General features: G+C 35.2%; 1 protein-coding gene across 1 annotated transcript in view; it reads right to left on the reverse strand.

Moving 5' to 3' along the window:
- Positions 1–14701, reverse strand: part of LOC149419308 (hydroxyacylglutathione hydrolase, mitochondrial-like) — a 30271-nt gene extending 15570 nt beyond the window's left edge. The window contains exon 1 of the mRNA XM_089637966.1: positions 14641–14701. Within this exon, the coding sequence (XP_089494092.1) occupies positions 14641–14701 (61 nt within the window). The remainder of the gene's footprint in view (positions 1–14640) is intronic.
- Between the last annotated feature and the right edge of the window lie 1833 nt (positions 14702–16534).

The following is a 16534-nucleotide window of genomic DNA, read 5'->3' on the forward strand; positions in this document are numbered from 1 at the left end:
CGTTACAGTGTCCATCTTCAGGTCAGATGTATAACTTTAAATATCTTACTGAATTACACATCGGCATTATGCCGTTTTGTGGAAACATCGGGGTAATTCAGTGAGATATGTAAGATTACACATCTGCCCTGATGTTTCTACAAAACAGCATATTGCCCCACAAATAAATCAATTAAAAAATATAACAAATTTAATAGAAACAGTTACTCTTTGTTGGCGAAGCCTCTTTCTGATCAATTCCACTGTTAGCTAAGTCCTCCATCATTATTTTAGAAGCAAAATTTTCTTATTATAATTATGGTAATTTTAGAAGTATTTTAAATCAGAATATTTTACCTTCTGACGTCACTTTGTCGCTGCTAAAAAGAAATGGGCGTTACCAATACAATGGCGTTTCTCACACATGTTTGGCTAGGAAATCACTGTCGGAAATGTATAGTATATAATATGCACCATCACACAACTCGATTTGATATGGGTACCGAGGACCCGGAAACCATTTATTGAATAACCAACACCTCTGCCATAGGTCCTCCTAAGCGGTTCGCTAAGTTTGGTGACTTAGCAGGGGTTCTCGGGTTCATGGTATTTGCAGCATGTGGGTCCGCCCACAAACTGTGTGGCGGACATGAAGAGAGAGACCGTTTGAAGGAGACCCTTTTATCTCTTCAGGTGAACTCATGACTTATCGCCTTGCACCAAAGTTTCGCGGATGGATTCACTGGCCACCAGATTCCTACCGACCCATCTTCCCTTTCCCTCCCAGAACTTCATCTCCTTATTTTCCTCCCTAAAATACTTAAAGACCCCCCACTCAACATTCCTAAAGATGAAGTAGGTCTTGAGGGAATGTTTTTTCTCAAAGCCCCTTTGTTGATTTTAGCAAATAATAATAATTTTGTGTTATTTGAGTCAACTCTAACAGCACAACCCACGAATAGAACCACTATTAACTACTACACTATTGCAATATCTTCTATCTTCTGTTTCAAAGTCTTCTACAAAATTACTCCTCCGCATTTGATGATCATTTTCACATCATCAACATCATTCACAGTTACGAAATACATTTTGCTTTTTTGGAAGTCTTGATATTTCATTTAGATGCGTTTTTATTCCTTAAAACAAAAATAAAGCATTTTCAACTATAATTTTTCAAGTTAATATTCAGGAAAAAATCATTTTTCAGACTAATAAATCAACTTGAAAGGTCTGCGAGGCTTTAATTATGAATTCACTGTGTATTTCGGCTAGTATACTAAAAGATCTTTTCCGCAGGCTGACAGAAAATAAAGAAGCGATTAAAAACAAATCCCGGAGAGACTTTATCATATAATTTTGAGGGATTACGTAAAACTTTACCAACTAAAGAGATTTAAAACTTAATAAAGAAATCAAAGCCAAATACTATTTGGTTTTTCGCTTTTACTGAAAATATATATTTAATGAAGCGAAGGTTGTTAGTAACAAATTTCCTCTACGAATTCATAGAAATTTATATCAGAATTTGAATGAAAAATCGTGCACGATTAAATGGGTAACCTAAGTCAACATAAGAATATTAAATATTCCGTACCTACTCACTTATTTGAATACATCTTCCGAGAAGGTGCGCTCCCTGCTTATATCAATAATTACACTGAAATTTGCACGCTTAGTAATTAAGGAAAGTGGTAAAACAAGAAACATAATTCATAGGAACATCTAGTAAATCTAACATTACTCGTGCTATTTCAAAATTAAATCATTTTCAGTCAATCATTTTAATTTGAGTCCTTAAACCTCGAATATATCGTTCAATCCTTTGAAGAGATAACCCCATAATTTTTGTTATGTGGGCCGGCCCGTGTGCTCAAAACTCATTCTTTTTATACAGATTTAGATGATCTTGGATTCAAAGAATGATAACAATGAATTCAAGGGCTAATATACGTAAAAAAAATATAGCAGGGGGCAATAAGATCCACAAATACCATAACATGAAAAACATATTAGTGGTGTATGGGTTATTTTCGTTAATCTTTTTTTCCGGGTTTGAAGGAATTTTCAATTTATTATATCAGTGTGTGTAGATAGAGAAACAATTGTGCATGTTGCTATGACGTCCAACAGATGGCGCTGTTTAAAAAAACATTTTTATCGAACACATGGAGCTGTTTTTCAAAAAAAGCATGTTTATATCAGTCATAAGTGACCACTACATAATATAGAACAACATAATCGAATGAAACGTTGTGTCAAAATTTAAAAGCAATCGGAGAAGAACTTTCGGAGATTTAATATTTTGAACAAACGAATGTTAGCATTTTTATTTAAATAGATAGATTATTTGGTAATGTGAACCTCACTGGGTGCTCACCTGTCACGACGAAATAAGTGTGTTAGTAAAAAGGAATGTATTGAAATTATGTTAAATATAATTAAAATGGCAGTAATAAAAAATAATAATTGTTGCTACGGTTATGTATAATAATGACAATAATTTTTATTCCAGGATGTGGGGAGGTTGGTGCAATCCCACATGTCCCATACAATACATAAATAAAAGTAGTAATTATGTAAATAAAGCAAAAGACAAACAAGATATCTAAAAATAAATAATAATTAACAACAATAACGTGAACACAATGAACTTAACGAAATTCAAGAAAATCCAAAAATAGATGAACAATAATAATATTAACAACAATAATATTGTTGTTCAATCAAGGACAACTAATTGCTTATTATGCCAACTCAGAAGTGGCGCTTGGTGCTGGTAGGCTGCGGTCACCACCGCGTTGGCGGAGGCCATTAGCCCCATCCTGGCTCCAGTAACCCGGCGTCTTATCATATGTTATGTGAACTATGTATATTTTTAAAATCTTTTATTTTTTTGTAATATTGTCTTTAATCCTTATTTGTCTTTAATCCGTATATTCATTTTGTTTGTGAAATGTATTTTTGTTTCCTTCATTATTCGTGACGAGTGTAAAGTTGATGAATGCTAATGTCCTGGTATTTGTGCAGTGGCGTAGCTACCTAGGGGCTACTGGGCCCTCAAGCTCAGGGGGCCCTCGAATCCTTACCAGGAATAATACCTAGTGCATTTACACCACGTTCCAAGGTACTAGATACACACAGTGTCGCCCTAATGAGACATCACTTGGAATACAAATGAATGCTTTGAGTTGAGTGCAGCGGCGTAGCTACCTAGGGGCTACGCGGGGTAGTGCCCCGTGGCCCTCGAATCTTTACCAGAAATCTCGATCGAACTGAACTTTTGGAAATTTCTCCCATTTTCAAAATAAAAATGACAGGTTGCAACTTGCAACCCCACTTTAATCATGACAACTCAGTTGAGAGAAATTCAAAAGTTATGCATAGGGAATTCCCCTAAATTCTTTCTGTAGGTTGGCAGTGTTGTCAATTTGACGGATATTATGTATAAGTTATATGTGCATCATTCCCCAACGACACTTGTAGCGTATTAAAATATGGATAAAAAGATGAAACCCAGTGGTGCATTTAAACGCAAACAACGCCAAGAAAGAAAAGATAGTTAGTTAGATAGAAGAAAAATTGCCCAAAATTGACAAGTTTTTTACTCGGCCTTCTGCAAGTATATCTGGCCAAAATATTTATTTTGATTGTGACTCAAATAATGTGGTAACTGCAGTGTTGGTTGAGAAGCCTACTGGAGAAGATTCGACAATTATTGCAGTTGGAGATACCTCCGCCGCCGATCATGTGAACGTGGATGATGTTTGCATGACACACATAAGAGCGGAGGGTTTGGAGGAACCACAGACCTCTACAGTTTTCGAAAATGTGTACGACAAATCTTCTTATGACTTTGGAAACTTCACGAACAAAATATTAAGGACGGGTTGTTTCAGAGAATCTGAACAATTCATCAAATTTCAACGTTCATTTTCAAGTTCTGTGAAAGATTTTTCAAGTTCTGTTTTTATTTCAGTTTTGTCAAGCAACTAACCTACAATTATATAAAAACAAAACTTGAATAAGTCTTTCACAGAACCCGGAAATGAACGTTGAAATTTGATGAATTGTTCAAATTCTCCGAAACAACCCGTCCTAAGTGAAAACGAAATACGTCAAATTCTTGATATGGGGCCTTTACAGCCTTCAGGACCTTTTCCAACAGACATCAACCAGAATAATAGGTGTTTTTCAAAATTGTACTACTTTTCGTGTTCTAAATATGGGCCAGTTAATCGTTTTTGGTTGTGTTATTCCAAAATACTAGATATTGCCCATTGTCAACCCTGCTAGTTATTTGCTTCACAAAGGAATAATGTTTGGTGTACGGGAATTCGAGATTGGAAGCATTTATCAGAACGAATTAAACAACACAGTTGTTCGAGTGGCCATTCGGAAGCATGTGCTGTGTATGAATTTTGGAAAAAAAATTATACTAATACTATCGACAAAGAACTTGAAAATGAAATTCGCAAAGAAGCATCATTTTGGAAAATGGTTCTTCAAAGGTTATGCGATATCATACTTACCCTAGCAAAGAGTTCTTTGGCTTTGAGAGGACATCAGGAAGACTTAAGTCAGGAAGGATACCACGGAAATTTTCTGTCCTTTGTAGAGCTTGTCGCCCGATATGATCACATTTTGCGGCAAGTTTTGGATATGCCCAAAGGTAATTATTTCATTAAGTTTTTATTTATTTAAGTTTTTTATCGTTTGATTTTGTTTATAATTATTAACTGTTTAACTTGACTTAACTTTTTTGAAATTGTGTTTTTTTATGTTTTTAGGATCTACAAGATATCTGAGTGAAACGATTCAAAATAAAAAGATTGAGAGCTTGGGGACCAAACTCTTAACCCATCTACTAGAACAAATTAGAGCGTCACCGTTTTTCGCCATCATAATGGATACGACTGTGATGTTTTGGACATCCACAAAAATAAACGATAAATAATAAAATAACGTGCTCTAAAAAATTTTTTGTTTAAACAACGACGGAAGATTTATTGACAGACAGGCCTTGAGTAAACAGATTCCCACGGGAAAGGAGAGACCGGAGGACAGTCGAGGCTTGAACTTGGGTGCATTGACAGCCCCGAGAAATGGATACAAATCAGAAGTGTTGTTTGAAATTACAGTTAATTATTGAATTCAAATGGTATTAGAGAATATTGTGGAATTTTGAACTAAAGTGAAATATTATTGAACCGGTTTTTGTGTGAAGTGAAAGTGGTTGGACTCAGTGAGAAAACAATTAATAATAATGACAATAAGGAACAATCGGATAATTTGTAGAGCGCCGTTTTGTAAAAACCCACCTCAGGGGCGCCAGGTGTTGTGCAATCGCGATTGTGTTATAAAGTTGTGTTGATTTAAACGTGATTTCGTATACAGTTCGAACTAGATTGCTTGTCTTAAAAACATGAAAATAATAAAAATAATGATCGCGTTTTTAAAACAAAGTGAACATATAAAGGCAGGAAGTGTTTAATCGGGCTAAGTTATTGATTTGGCGAGATGGCATTCTATCCACGGAGACCGAAACCCAGAGAATCAAATAGATTATTAACTGTGGGTTCGAATCCTAACAGATTAGGGAGGTACAATTTTATTTACAGGAATATTTAATTACCCTTTTATAAGCGTAGGGAGGAGGTCGAAAATTAAAGTGATTTAGCTATATAGTGTAACCAGGTAAGCTTCACGCTGAGAATGAGAGGTGCCTAACTGGGTGAGTTTTTTATATTATTTATTAAATTCCAGAGGACCCCCTTTAAAAGACGGATACAACTAAGTTTACGACACCTGCCGCCCGAATAATGTTATCATTAAAAGGAATACCCTAGACGGATTGTCAATCAGCTGTGAGTGAGAGACAGGCCAATGACTTTTCATATATAGGCCGAGAGGCGCGGAGTACAGTCAGTCAAAGGGGAAGTTTTGCTAGCGTATGCCGTCCCAAATTGAAAGCGTTCGGATGCAACCAGACGGAACAAAATGAAAACTTTTCTTCTGTTATTTGACTTTTCTAATTTAATACTTTTCATCTATTGTTTGACTTTCTAAGTTACGAATTGGGATGCACGAAAACAAATCTAAAGTCGAAAGAGGGAGATGGTAATCTCCGAAATAAAACTACCAACCGAACAACTTTTCTCAACAGGTATCTTTCGAGAGGTAGGCAGCCTCTTTAAATTAAATGCAAAACATCAAACCAATTATCCGTTTATACCTTACCTGAGAGGATAGGTATTCAGTAGGAGTTACCCATACCTAATACACGAGGATGCTAGTAACCTCATAAAATAAATACTGGAACCAAATATTAAAATACAGACAGTCCTCATCCCAAATTTGGCATATCGAGTAGACCTTACATATATCTCACATGATAATTGGCTGAATGGGTAGGCACACAACCTATCGTTAATAAGCGGGCAAAATGTCGACAAGATCGTCGTGTGTTATATATGTATTGACCTAGAAAGGGATGTAAATCCCCGACGACGTGGGAGTTACAATGTTTTCTAGAGGTGGCTCGTAACTTAGGACCTTACGTGTCACACTTTCGCGACTAGATTCGTGACAAGGGATGTCATGGCTTTCTCCTTCTACACTCAGTAAAGTAGGTTATCCTGGAGGTGTTTGAGATTGGGGCAATTCTGAAATTGGTGATGAGACCTGGTTTTCTTTATTCTGGCGTGAAGGTTGCCGATTTGGAACAAGGGGAGACCCGGCCGGTTGTGATATCCAGACACGCAGATATCGATCGCCTTGCTCAAATTATCATCCATCAGTTTTGTTTGGTAAGCGGAGGAGCCAATCTTAACTTGAAAAAAATTCATTTCCTTTCCTCTCCTTCCCCTCCCAAAATATATACATGGATGGCGCCGACAACTAACACCATAAATTTATCGTATGTATATCACATATATAAAATCTAACACTTTATTATATTCACATTACCCTACGATAGGTAGAATCGAGTAGCTAGGGGGGGGTGAGCAGGCAACTTAGAAGATAAGGTTTATGAAATGGTTTTGAAAAACAGCGGTAATGGATTCAACCCACTCTATCTCAAAAGAACCAAGGGATACCACACAAAACATAAATAACTAGGTTTCTAAACCGAGAAACAAAAACCCAACACAACGTTCGGTGAAGCCTTTTTATACTGAACCGTCACGTGAAATGAGTACGTTCAAGGTCGTACGTCACGTAGACAAACTAGGATGTACACACTTGAAGGGGTGTGTAATAAAGAAAAGGCGGCAGGGAGGACCTTCCTACCCCGGATATATAAAAACCAAAGCCTTATGGAAAAGTTACCTACGGGACTTAAGAAAAATGTATCGTAGAAAGAAGAGAAGGAAAAGTTTGAAGTAGAAAGGGCAGATCATTACACGACACAAGACATATCGAAGGTAGATCAGCTAAGCATTGTTGTGAGGTATGCAGTAATAACCACTGCATAGAAGTAAAATAAGTTTTTCTAGGCTATGATGGAGCCAGTGTGATGAGTGGTGAGTATAATGTGTGGGGCAAGGCTATGATGTGCCAGTGTGATGAGTGGTGTGTACAATGGTGTACAAAAACATATTAAGGATATCCAGCCTAACGCAGAGTACGTACATTGTGCCACTCATTATTTAAATTAGGTGATAAATGATGCCGTTAGCAGTTTATTTTTATTTTTTTTATTTTATTTTATTTTATTTGGGAAACAAACAGTTGTACAAATATATTTTAATACAAATCATTTTTACCAAGTTCCATAAACCAGTAAAGTTTCCACAGAAGTTTCATTTTATATATAGGTAGAAAAACATATGAATATAAATAATACAATACAATATAAATACTAACTAGTAGAAAAGGAAAATCTCCAAAAAAGTAAAAATAAAAAGACTACAGATTCAACCCATACAAAAACAATACACACACTAACACTACTAAGTTTCCCGCAACGATCGAACGCTACTCTCTTAGGAATGCTATGAATCCTGCGAGGCTCGTATTGAACACATCGATATTTGTGCATAATCTATTAAAGGTGCTACAGCTTCTTCTTATAAATACATTTTCAAGATAATTAGTATTGCTCTTAGGAATATAAAATGTGTCCGGAGATCGAGTTACTCTTAATGGACATCTGAAATGAATATTTTGTAAAAGGTATGGGCTATCAATTAAAATAGTGGATTATCTTATATAGCATTACTAGGTCTCTGATATCTCGGCGTTGATCAAGAGTTTTAAGGTTCATGGACACATTGTTTTCATCATTTCGCATGCGATAAAAGACATATTTCAAAAACTTTTTCTGAACTCTTTCTATGATTCATTTATATGTAGAACTATGAGGGTTCCACTCTGTTGATGCATACTCTAGGTGGCTTCGGACGTAAGATATGTAGAGAATCTTAAATTTTTGTGGATTTTTGAAAACTGAACATAAATAGAGAGTGGAAATAGAGATTTTTTTCGCAACCTTGCAGGATTTGTATATTTTTTTCGGAAACAGCATCAAACGTTGAGATCTACTGTCAAAATTCACTGGCGAATCGGACACCACTCTAAAAAAAACTAAATCCGACTAGATGGTCCAGTACCATCAATACGATATCTGCAATAAAACTTCGTTATTTTGATATTATCAAAGCATTATCAGAAATAGTTCTAAAGAGTCCTAATAAAGATGAGCGTAGCGAAGCAGAGAGTATTAAAACAAAAATGCTAAATTTCGAGTTCGTGTTGCTTTGCAAATTCATGCACAGTGTATTGAACGACATCAATTATGCATCCAAAATTTTACAAAAATGCGACATCAATTTGGGCGAGGCGAGTAAAGTTTTAGCAGAGACCAAAGCAAAGTTGCAAATTTATAGAAATGATTTCGAATTATTCAAGTGCAAAGCCAGTGAAACTATGGTATTGATACCCATTACCATAGTTTCACAATGAAAGAAAATATGGTATTGATACCCATTTTCAAGAAAAAAGGCAAAGAAAAGTTAAAAAACATTTTGATGAATTAGCTGCTGATCACCGATTTCCAAACCGAAAAAAAATATTTTAAATTGAGATTTTCAATAATGTACTAGACACAGTAATATCTCAATTAGATACACGTTTTATTGGTATGAGTGCAGTCTGTCATAAGCAGGGTACTCACCTAACCGTGTAACATGTAACGTATCTGATACTGTATCAAGTGAGTACGTAGGTACGAGCCTACTGCGAGCCGCTCGCGGGTGGAACGCAGTGTGCTCGCAGTGACCCGCCGACGACGGTTTCACTGCGAGCACCATAGCGAGCACTAAAGGCGGATCCGGGAGGTCGTAGCTGGATACGCGGTTACCGTGGACGAGCCGTACCCACTTGCAGATTGATACAGTATCAGATACGTTACATGCTACACTCTTGGTGCATGCTACACCCTGCTATATATTCGATTTTCTAACACCAACATTTTTATTACATGTTGATGAAGCAACTTTATTACAAAAGTGTGACGAATTCCAAAGAAAATATTCATATATAAGAGTTTTTCACTTCAATTTATTAATATTTACCATCTAGTTTTACCTCAACTAACTCAAGCATGGACTGTTCACCAATTATGTAAGGAAATAATGAGCAAATATGGACTGCTAGAATGCGACCTAACTGAAGTATTTGCAGCAATGTTATTATTCTTTACAATTCCTGTCACTTCTGCAGCAGCTGAAAGGTCATTTAGCAAATTTAAAATAAAATAAAAATATTTAAGAAATAAGATGGGAAGAACACATGCTAATAGCAATTAAAAACAAAACCGCATCAAGCCTGGATTTAAACGAAGTCATTGATACTTTTGCGAACACTAAAGCTAGGAAAAAATTGTAAATATAATAGTTATTTAGTCGGTTGGTAGGCCCGACTTTTATATAATAAACCCTTGAATCTTCTCTATTTCGTTTTATTAGCCAAACCTACACCAAGTATTAATTGTAATTTATGTTGTTACTGTTTAATATTTTTATTTAACTGCCCTGCAGTCTGCAGTGCACAAAAAGAGCTTAAGTAGCTTAGCATTTTTAAAGTGTTTGTATATTTCATATTTTTATTTGATAAAACCTAATCAGTTTGCATAGCAGTGGGGCCCAATTTTTTAACTTGCCCCAGGGCCCTTGGTTACATAGCTACGCCACTGTATTTGTGGTGTTTATGTCCAAAACTTGTGCTTATCGACGCAGATTTTTTATATTTTGTGTGTGCGCTTGTCTAATTGGTCTATATTTTGTATGTGAGCTCGTCTAACTGGTATATTGATTTAAGTTTGTGGTTGTTAAATATTAGTTTTGTTCTCAAAAATGTACTTGTTTGTTTTCGTCAAACATATTTAATATTCAATATGTATCAGTCATTAGTGACTAAGTATGTAGTTAGAAGTATATAAATATTGAAGACAATATTAGTGATTTCCGGTCACTTTTAACTGTATCGAGGGGAATAGGGTCCCATTAGCTCAGTTGGTAGAGCACTGTCCTGGAAAGACAAGGGTCCTGGGTTCGAGTCCCAGATGTGACCGTTTCCTTTTCTGATTTTTCTGTTTCAGATTTTTGTTTAGAAATCACTAATATTGTCTTCAATATTTAAATATTACAATTTGAGGTTTTACTCAATAAAGTTATTCCGAAAAATAAATAGAAGTATATAGTTATATGGGTCTGTTTAATATAAGCATGCATGGAGACAAACAAAAAAAAAAAAAAATTAAATTATGTTTATTTTTTAAATTATTTTATAAAATTAAATTAAAAAGTTTATTATGACCAACTCTATTCTCGTCTTGAATACAGTACCTAGATTCTTAATAAATTAGCAATACTCATTTTTCTCCGTGAAGGATGGGGTTCTGCGACCTCAAATCACACTTGGCAAGTATCTAAAACTTGAAATGGTATTATGAAGACCACCCCAAAATATCCCATGAAGTCGAAAACAAAATAAATTATCAAGCTTTTTGCAGTCCCAAATTTTCAAAATATTTATGGTTAGAATATTTTAATGAAGCATTTAAAAAAATATCAAATACTTAAGATCACATCAGAAGAGACATTATGAATAGGTACCCAAATTTAAAACTGAAATATTAAAAAAAATGTCTTGGAAGCCTCAGCACAGGAACCCCTGATGAGGAGGACCTAGAAAAACATTTTTAATTACCATTTTAATTTACAATGGTTACTAAGTCAAAAATGTACTGAAATAATAAAAAATGTATATAATATATCTAGTTAAATAAATGTGAAAATCTTATTTCATTGATTCTGAATAAATAATGAATGTTCCAAATAGCTCTCACTACAAACGGCATGAATCATAATATTTTAAAATTTATCTCAATTTCCAATAAATAAAACTTTTCCTCCGTCCGGTCTTTTTGCGAGTAGGTACAAGCTAGCAATAATTCGACAAGAGAATCCGAAGAAAACATGATATGAACCTAGCTGCGTCGAATTTACTAGATGCGCTATTATTTTCCTCGAATCGGTGTATTTTCTCCCCGGTGCAGATACTACTACACTCGATTGTTGCGTTCAGTTTGCTCAATTTAGTTTCCAAGCAGGAAGCATTTACAATGGCAGAATGGGGCATCCCCTGCAACAATGTGAGATACGAGTGGGTAATTTGATTTCCTTGGAAGAGAGCTTATTAAAAATATGAGCTCCTTCAAGTTTGTTCGAATGGAAACTGGGCTGGAATCTGTAAGACGTCTCATATTTAGACTTTTTAACTGCAGAAGATTTTATAAATAAATTCTCATGCACTCTATTACTAATGTTATTCAGTATATTCTAGAAGTAAAAGGAATGAACAAATTTTATATGACGTCAATATTATTTATTCACAAATATACAGATAACTTTGCGACCTAAAAAAGGATTGTCTTAGAAATATCAGAAAGGAATTAATTTAAGCAAGAGTTTGTGAGATTTTAGTGGCACACAGATTTTCTTCTTTATATATTAGATTATTATTTATTATTTGGTAACACTATTACTAAGGTTGGATTATTTTACTTAACTCCATAGAAGAAAGGTCTTTACCGATTTTAACCAAAACTGTTGTTGCTAATTTGTACAAGACCTTGCAACTCCCAGATAGGTTTAAGAGCTTGATCAACTGTTTATGAAAGAACAGTATTATTTGAAATATTTTAATCATTTTCACATGATGTACAGGAAAATCGACCTTAATTTGGCACACTACGGTAGCTAGCACGGTCGATTGATAAAGGTTTTATCGATAATATCGGTAACTTGTAACCGTTCCCAAGTTGCAGATAGCCAATGAATAAAAAAAACACATCCCAACGACTAAATGATCTTAGTTAATTTGACGAGTACTGTTGTTTGTACTTTAGAGATCTATAGTCATGCTCGGAAGGATGAAAAGTTTGATTTATTATCTATAAATGCTTTTTTGATCAACCGTGCTAAATATCCCGATATGCCCACAAAACACATCAATTGGATTATCTTTTCATGCCTCCATCCCATTTGATGGCCATTAAATACACGATTATTTTTTATAAACTTTCAAACGGTCACCGTTAAACATAGTCTAGGCTCGTTTTAGCTTATGATTTTTTAAAAATGGTTTTATAAAACATTATAAAAATTACAATTTTCAAGAATAAACGCCGTATATTTCATAATTTTATTTTATAAGCGTGACACGTGAAGTATTCTTCTTACATCATGTTCTCCGTAGACTTTCAACTTAAATTCATTGAAAAGGTTGCAGAATCACGTATAAGGCTTCTTTCCTCCTTGGAGCAGCGCGGGCGTTCTCGGTGTAAATAAAACGGCTAGTTTCCCGTGTTTATTCTTAAAAATCTTTCGCCGTTTTTATTTCTATCTAAATTATTATTATCAAGCTGAAGTTGCCGGTCTTGCCCGAGCTTTAAACAGAGGGCTTTCAAAATTAAATGGACAGTGACCTTCCTCTTGTTTTGAAAGTCAACTGTGCGAAATTTCATTAAACCCGAAATAAAATTGAAGATTTGTATAAAAATCAAATCCTCGTCGCGCGCTACTGTCACTTTTTTTAATAGATAAATTTGTGACTAATTCTTGTCAACTTAAATACGAATATAAAAAAATTCTTGATTTATCAAGACTATTCGAATATTAATTCATTTTTATCAAAATGTTTACAAGTGGTAATTCTGTGAAGAGTAAGCCACGGGATCAAAAAAATATTTATCAAATTTTATCTTATTTAATAAATCCAACCAAAATTCCCTCTGAAATCATAAGAATTGAAAATATGTACTAAGATACCAACCTACCGCTTAATTATAAACCACATATTTTATGTAACATTTTTAAATTCAAATATGGAATAATAATACAATTTTCCGAAGAAAAGTCACTATCTCAGTGACAATTCATTTTTCATACTTTCTTCGGGCATATTAGATGAAGTTACCATAATATTGAAAAAAACGGGTAAGAATTTCCAAATAAACAAGTCGATTTCACATTTAAAAAAATAATCATTTCTGAACAATTAAAACGGTCACCATCATGAAGCGGAAACGGAACATGCAATACGGTCGAGTCAAAATAAAATTTAACTACGCTCAGCCAATAATGGCCAAAATTTTTTTTTATTAATCGAAATCCATCGAAATCGCACAATAGGTATACATAGCAAGTACTTGTGCCACGATAATGTGTTCGAGTCGCAACTAGTTGAAACTGATGTCGTACAACTCTCACCACTTGTTTTCCAGTTTCAAGTTCATTTGTCGCATTGAAACATCGCCTCATCATATCGTGTGACATTGCACAGCGGAAACTTTAATTACTTGTACTTGTTCACGAGTTTTAGTTGTAGTTGCATTTACAATAGTTGTAGTTACAATAATTGCAGTTGCAATATGCTCCAGAAAGTTGCAGTGGAAGATGAGAAGTTTAGGCGCACACAGATATTATATTCTGCAAGCAATCTCACAAGGATAATGCATTGTTGTTTGAGGTAATCTTTTGCAACCCGGAAATAATGTTTAAGTGCATATATTTTTTTTTTGTAAAAATTGAACTGTCGTGTACTTTAATTTTTATATTATTGACGGCCTCCGTGGTCGAGTGGTTAGGCCATCGACTACAAAGGATGAAGGATGCGGATTCAAATCCACGTTGAAACATTGCCAATATATTATATCGGTTAAGATTTTTGTGGTAGGTATTTAGCAATCATAAATTATAACTTTGTTACACAGAAATCCCTAGCGGAACTCTTTTAGGGACGGGAGAAATTTACTAAACAGAACTAGAAGGTGGGAAGTGGGAATACAATTATATGTATTTGAACATCAAAATTATAAATTTCACATGGACAATGCAGTTCATACAAACATAAAAAAGAGAAGTAATTAACGTCGTAGCTGTAGCTACTAGTAAGTTATAGAAATTCTAAGCATGCAACGCGCATCACATTGGAACCTACGAGTGAGACGGCAAATGTACGCTGCAAGTACATATCCAGAATAATAGCGAAGCCCCCAACCTACCTACTCCCGAATGCTGTTTTTCTAAATGCGCCCAATATATAACGCGGTACATGCAGTCAGTCCTATAAATGAGTCAGTACCATACAAACGTCGCTCGTTACGTGCGCTGGCAACCGCGCTGTGCCTCGTCTCCGCATACCACACCGACATACTGCAAGACGTCCGCACCTCACTCTTACCTCACCACACTACCATGAGCCATTAACTCCGCGGGATTACAACAGCGTCTTGGCCTTGTTACATGTTTTCCCTGGTCACCACATACTTTACACTGGAGTACCAGGAAGACTCAACATCTTCACCAGCGATGAACACCACCTGCAAATCCGGTCTCCACCGACGCGGTGTCTAGCCTCAGACTTGGTTAAAAAAATGGTTGTTATTTCTGAATTTAAAATATGAGATCGACAAATACGACGTTTAACAACTAGATCTCAATGGTTTTGTGGTTAAGACGCTGTCCCGGCAAGACAAGAAACCCTGGACTTGATTCCTAGTTTTGAGCGTTATCTTTTTATTTAACATGAAATCCATATTAACATGCGCCCCTTTTGACTTTGTCTCTACCCTCAATCATCAGCAATCTAATGTTAACGATAGAATGGGGGAGATTTACAGCATTGAATCGTACCTATATAACGCAAAACTTTTTTGCCGCAAGTAAGAGAGCCGTTAAAATTTGAATATTTTACATTTACCTTTTTATTGGTTGCGAAGTTAACAGTCAGAAAAAAATATTTGTTTGGCATTTGAGTTTACGCATGGAGTATCCAATTCTAAATATTGATCAATTCTGGGAAATTTAGTGTGCAGATATCCTCAATAGCATCAGTCTTCTATGAAACAACTAATCAATGGATTCTGAGAAACTGGATTTGGAAACTGATCACCGATCAGTCTCGAAGTGGTGGACCGAAACGCAAAACCGGTCGAGCGGAGAAAGACCGTGCTCTTGATACAGATAGTTAGGAAAATCTAATAGGATTACATAGTTTTTTAGCATGGTGCTAGAATCAAAAAATATATATCTGCAGGTTTCATGTATGCCGGTTGAGTTGACGTGTTTCTGGGCTGTGGTGGTACATTACATCATATCGAAAAATCGATGATGTATTACATTTAAATGGTTTCCACTTTTTTACGTCCGGTTTGAACTCTAACGCTTCCAACGCTATAACGCCGAACGACCGGAAACTAAAAAATCCATCATAAGCGCACCGATTATCGCGTTCTAATACTTCTAATAGTGAAATATATTTTTACGAGATATTAGTACGCAATGGCGCCTCTAATAAATGTACAGCTATATGCGAATAATACAATTTGATCGTCGATAGCGAGGTTGTCCAAAGATACAACAAGAAAAATATCTCCTTTTATACGGTATATTATAACTTTGCATGACTTCGTTCAAATATATTTAAAAATATTTTTGAAAAGTGTTGGCATCACATTCTAAGTAGTTTCCTACAAACGAGTACTTACCTACATATCATGATATTATGTAAACCATCGGTGCTATAACCCGTGGAGAGAGTCTTAGAGAGTCTCCTGCTGTTTTCATGCTATTAATTCTTGTACCTACATAAGTTTCTTACCATCTCCTACCATCCTCACCTAACTCCAACCACTCAAGTTCAGACCTTCCAACGCTCATTTGTCCTACAGATTTGATAAATAGGTGCCTGATTGGTGATTCGAAGATTCGTAAAAAAATGCTTTCCTACGCTGAATTACTTTGTTTCGGTTTTACTTATAAAAAATATTTCATTTGTATGTTACTAAACGAATTCGCCTTAAAATTCTATCGATTTCTAAAATTTTAAGATATTTTAATACGATGCTTGATATTATTATGAATATTATAGTTCACAGGCGTCTGTGGTCGAGTGGTGGGGCTCTTGATAGCAAGATGGAGGTCGCAGGTTTAAATCCCGGTGTGCGTAAGTACATTTTATTTGATTGATTTATCTTATTTCACAA

This window comes from Hesperophylax consimilis, chromosome 12, assembly GCF_061612785.1.
Source record: "Hesperophylax consimilis isolate HC1 chromosome 12, BYU_Hcon_1.0, whole genome shotgun sequence".
In the NCBI taxonomy this organism is placed as follows: Eukaryota; Metazoa; Arthropoda; class Insecta; order Trichoptera; family Limnephilidae; genus Hesperophylax; species Hesperophylax consimilis.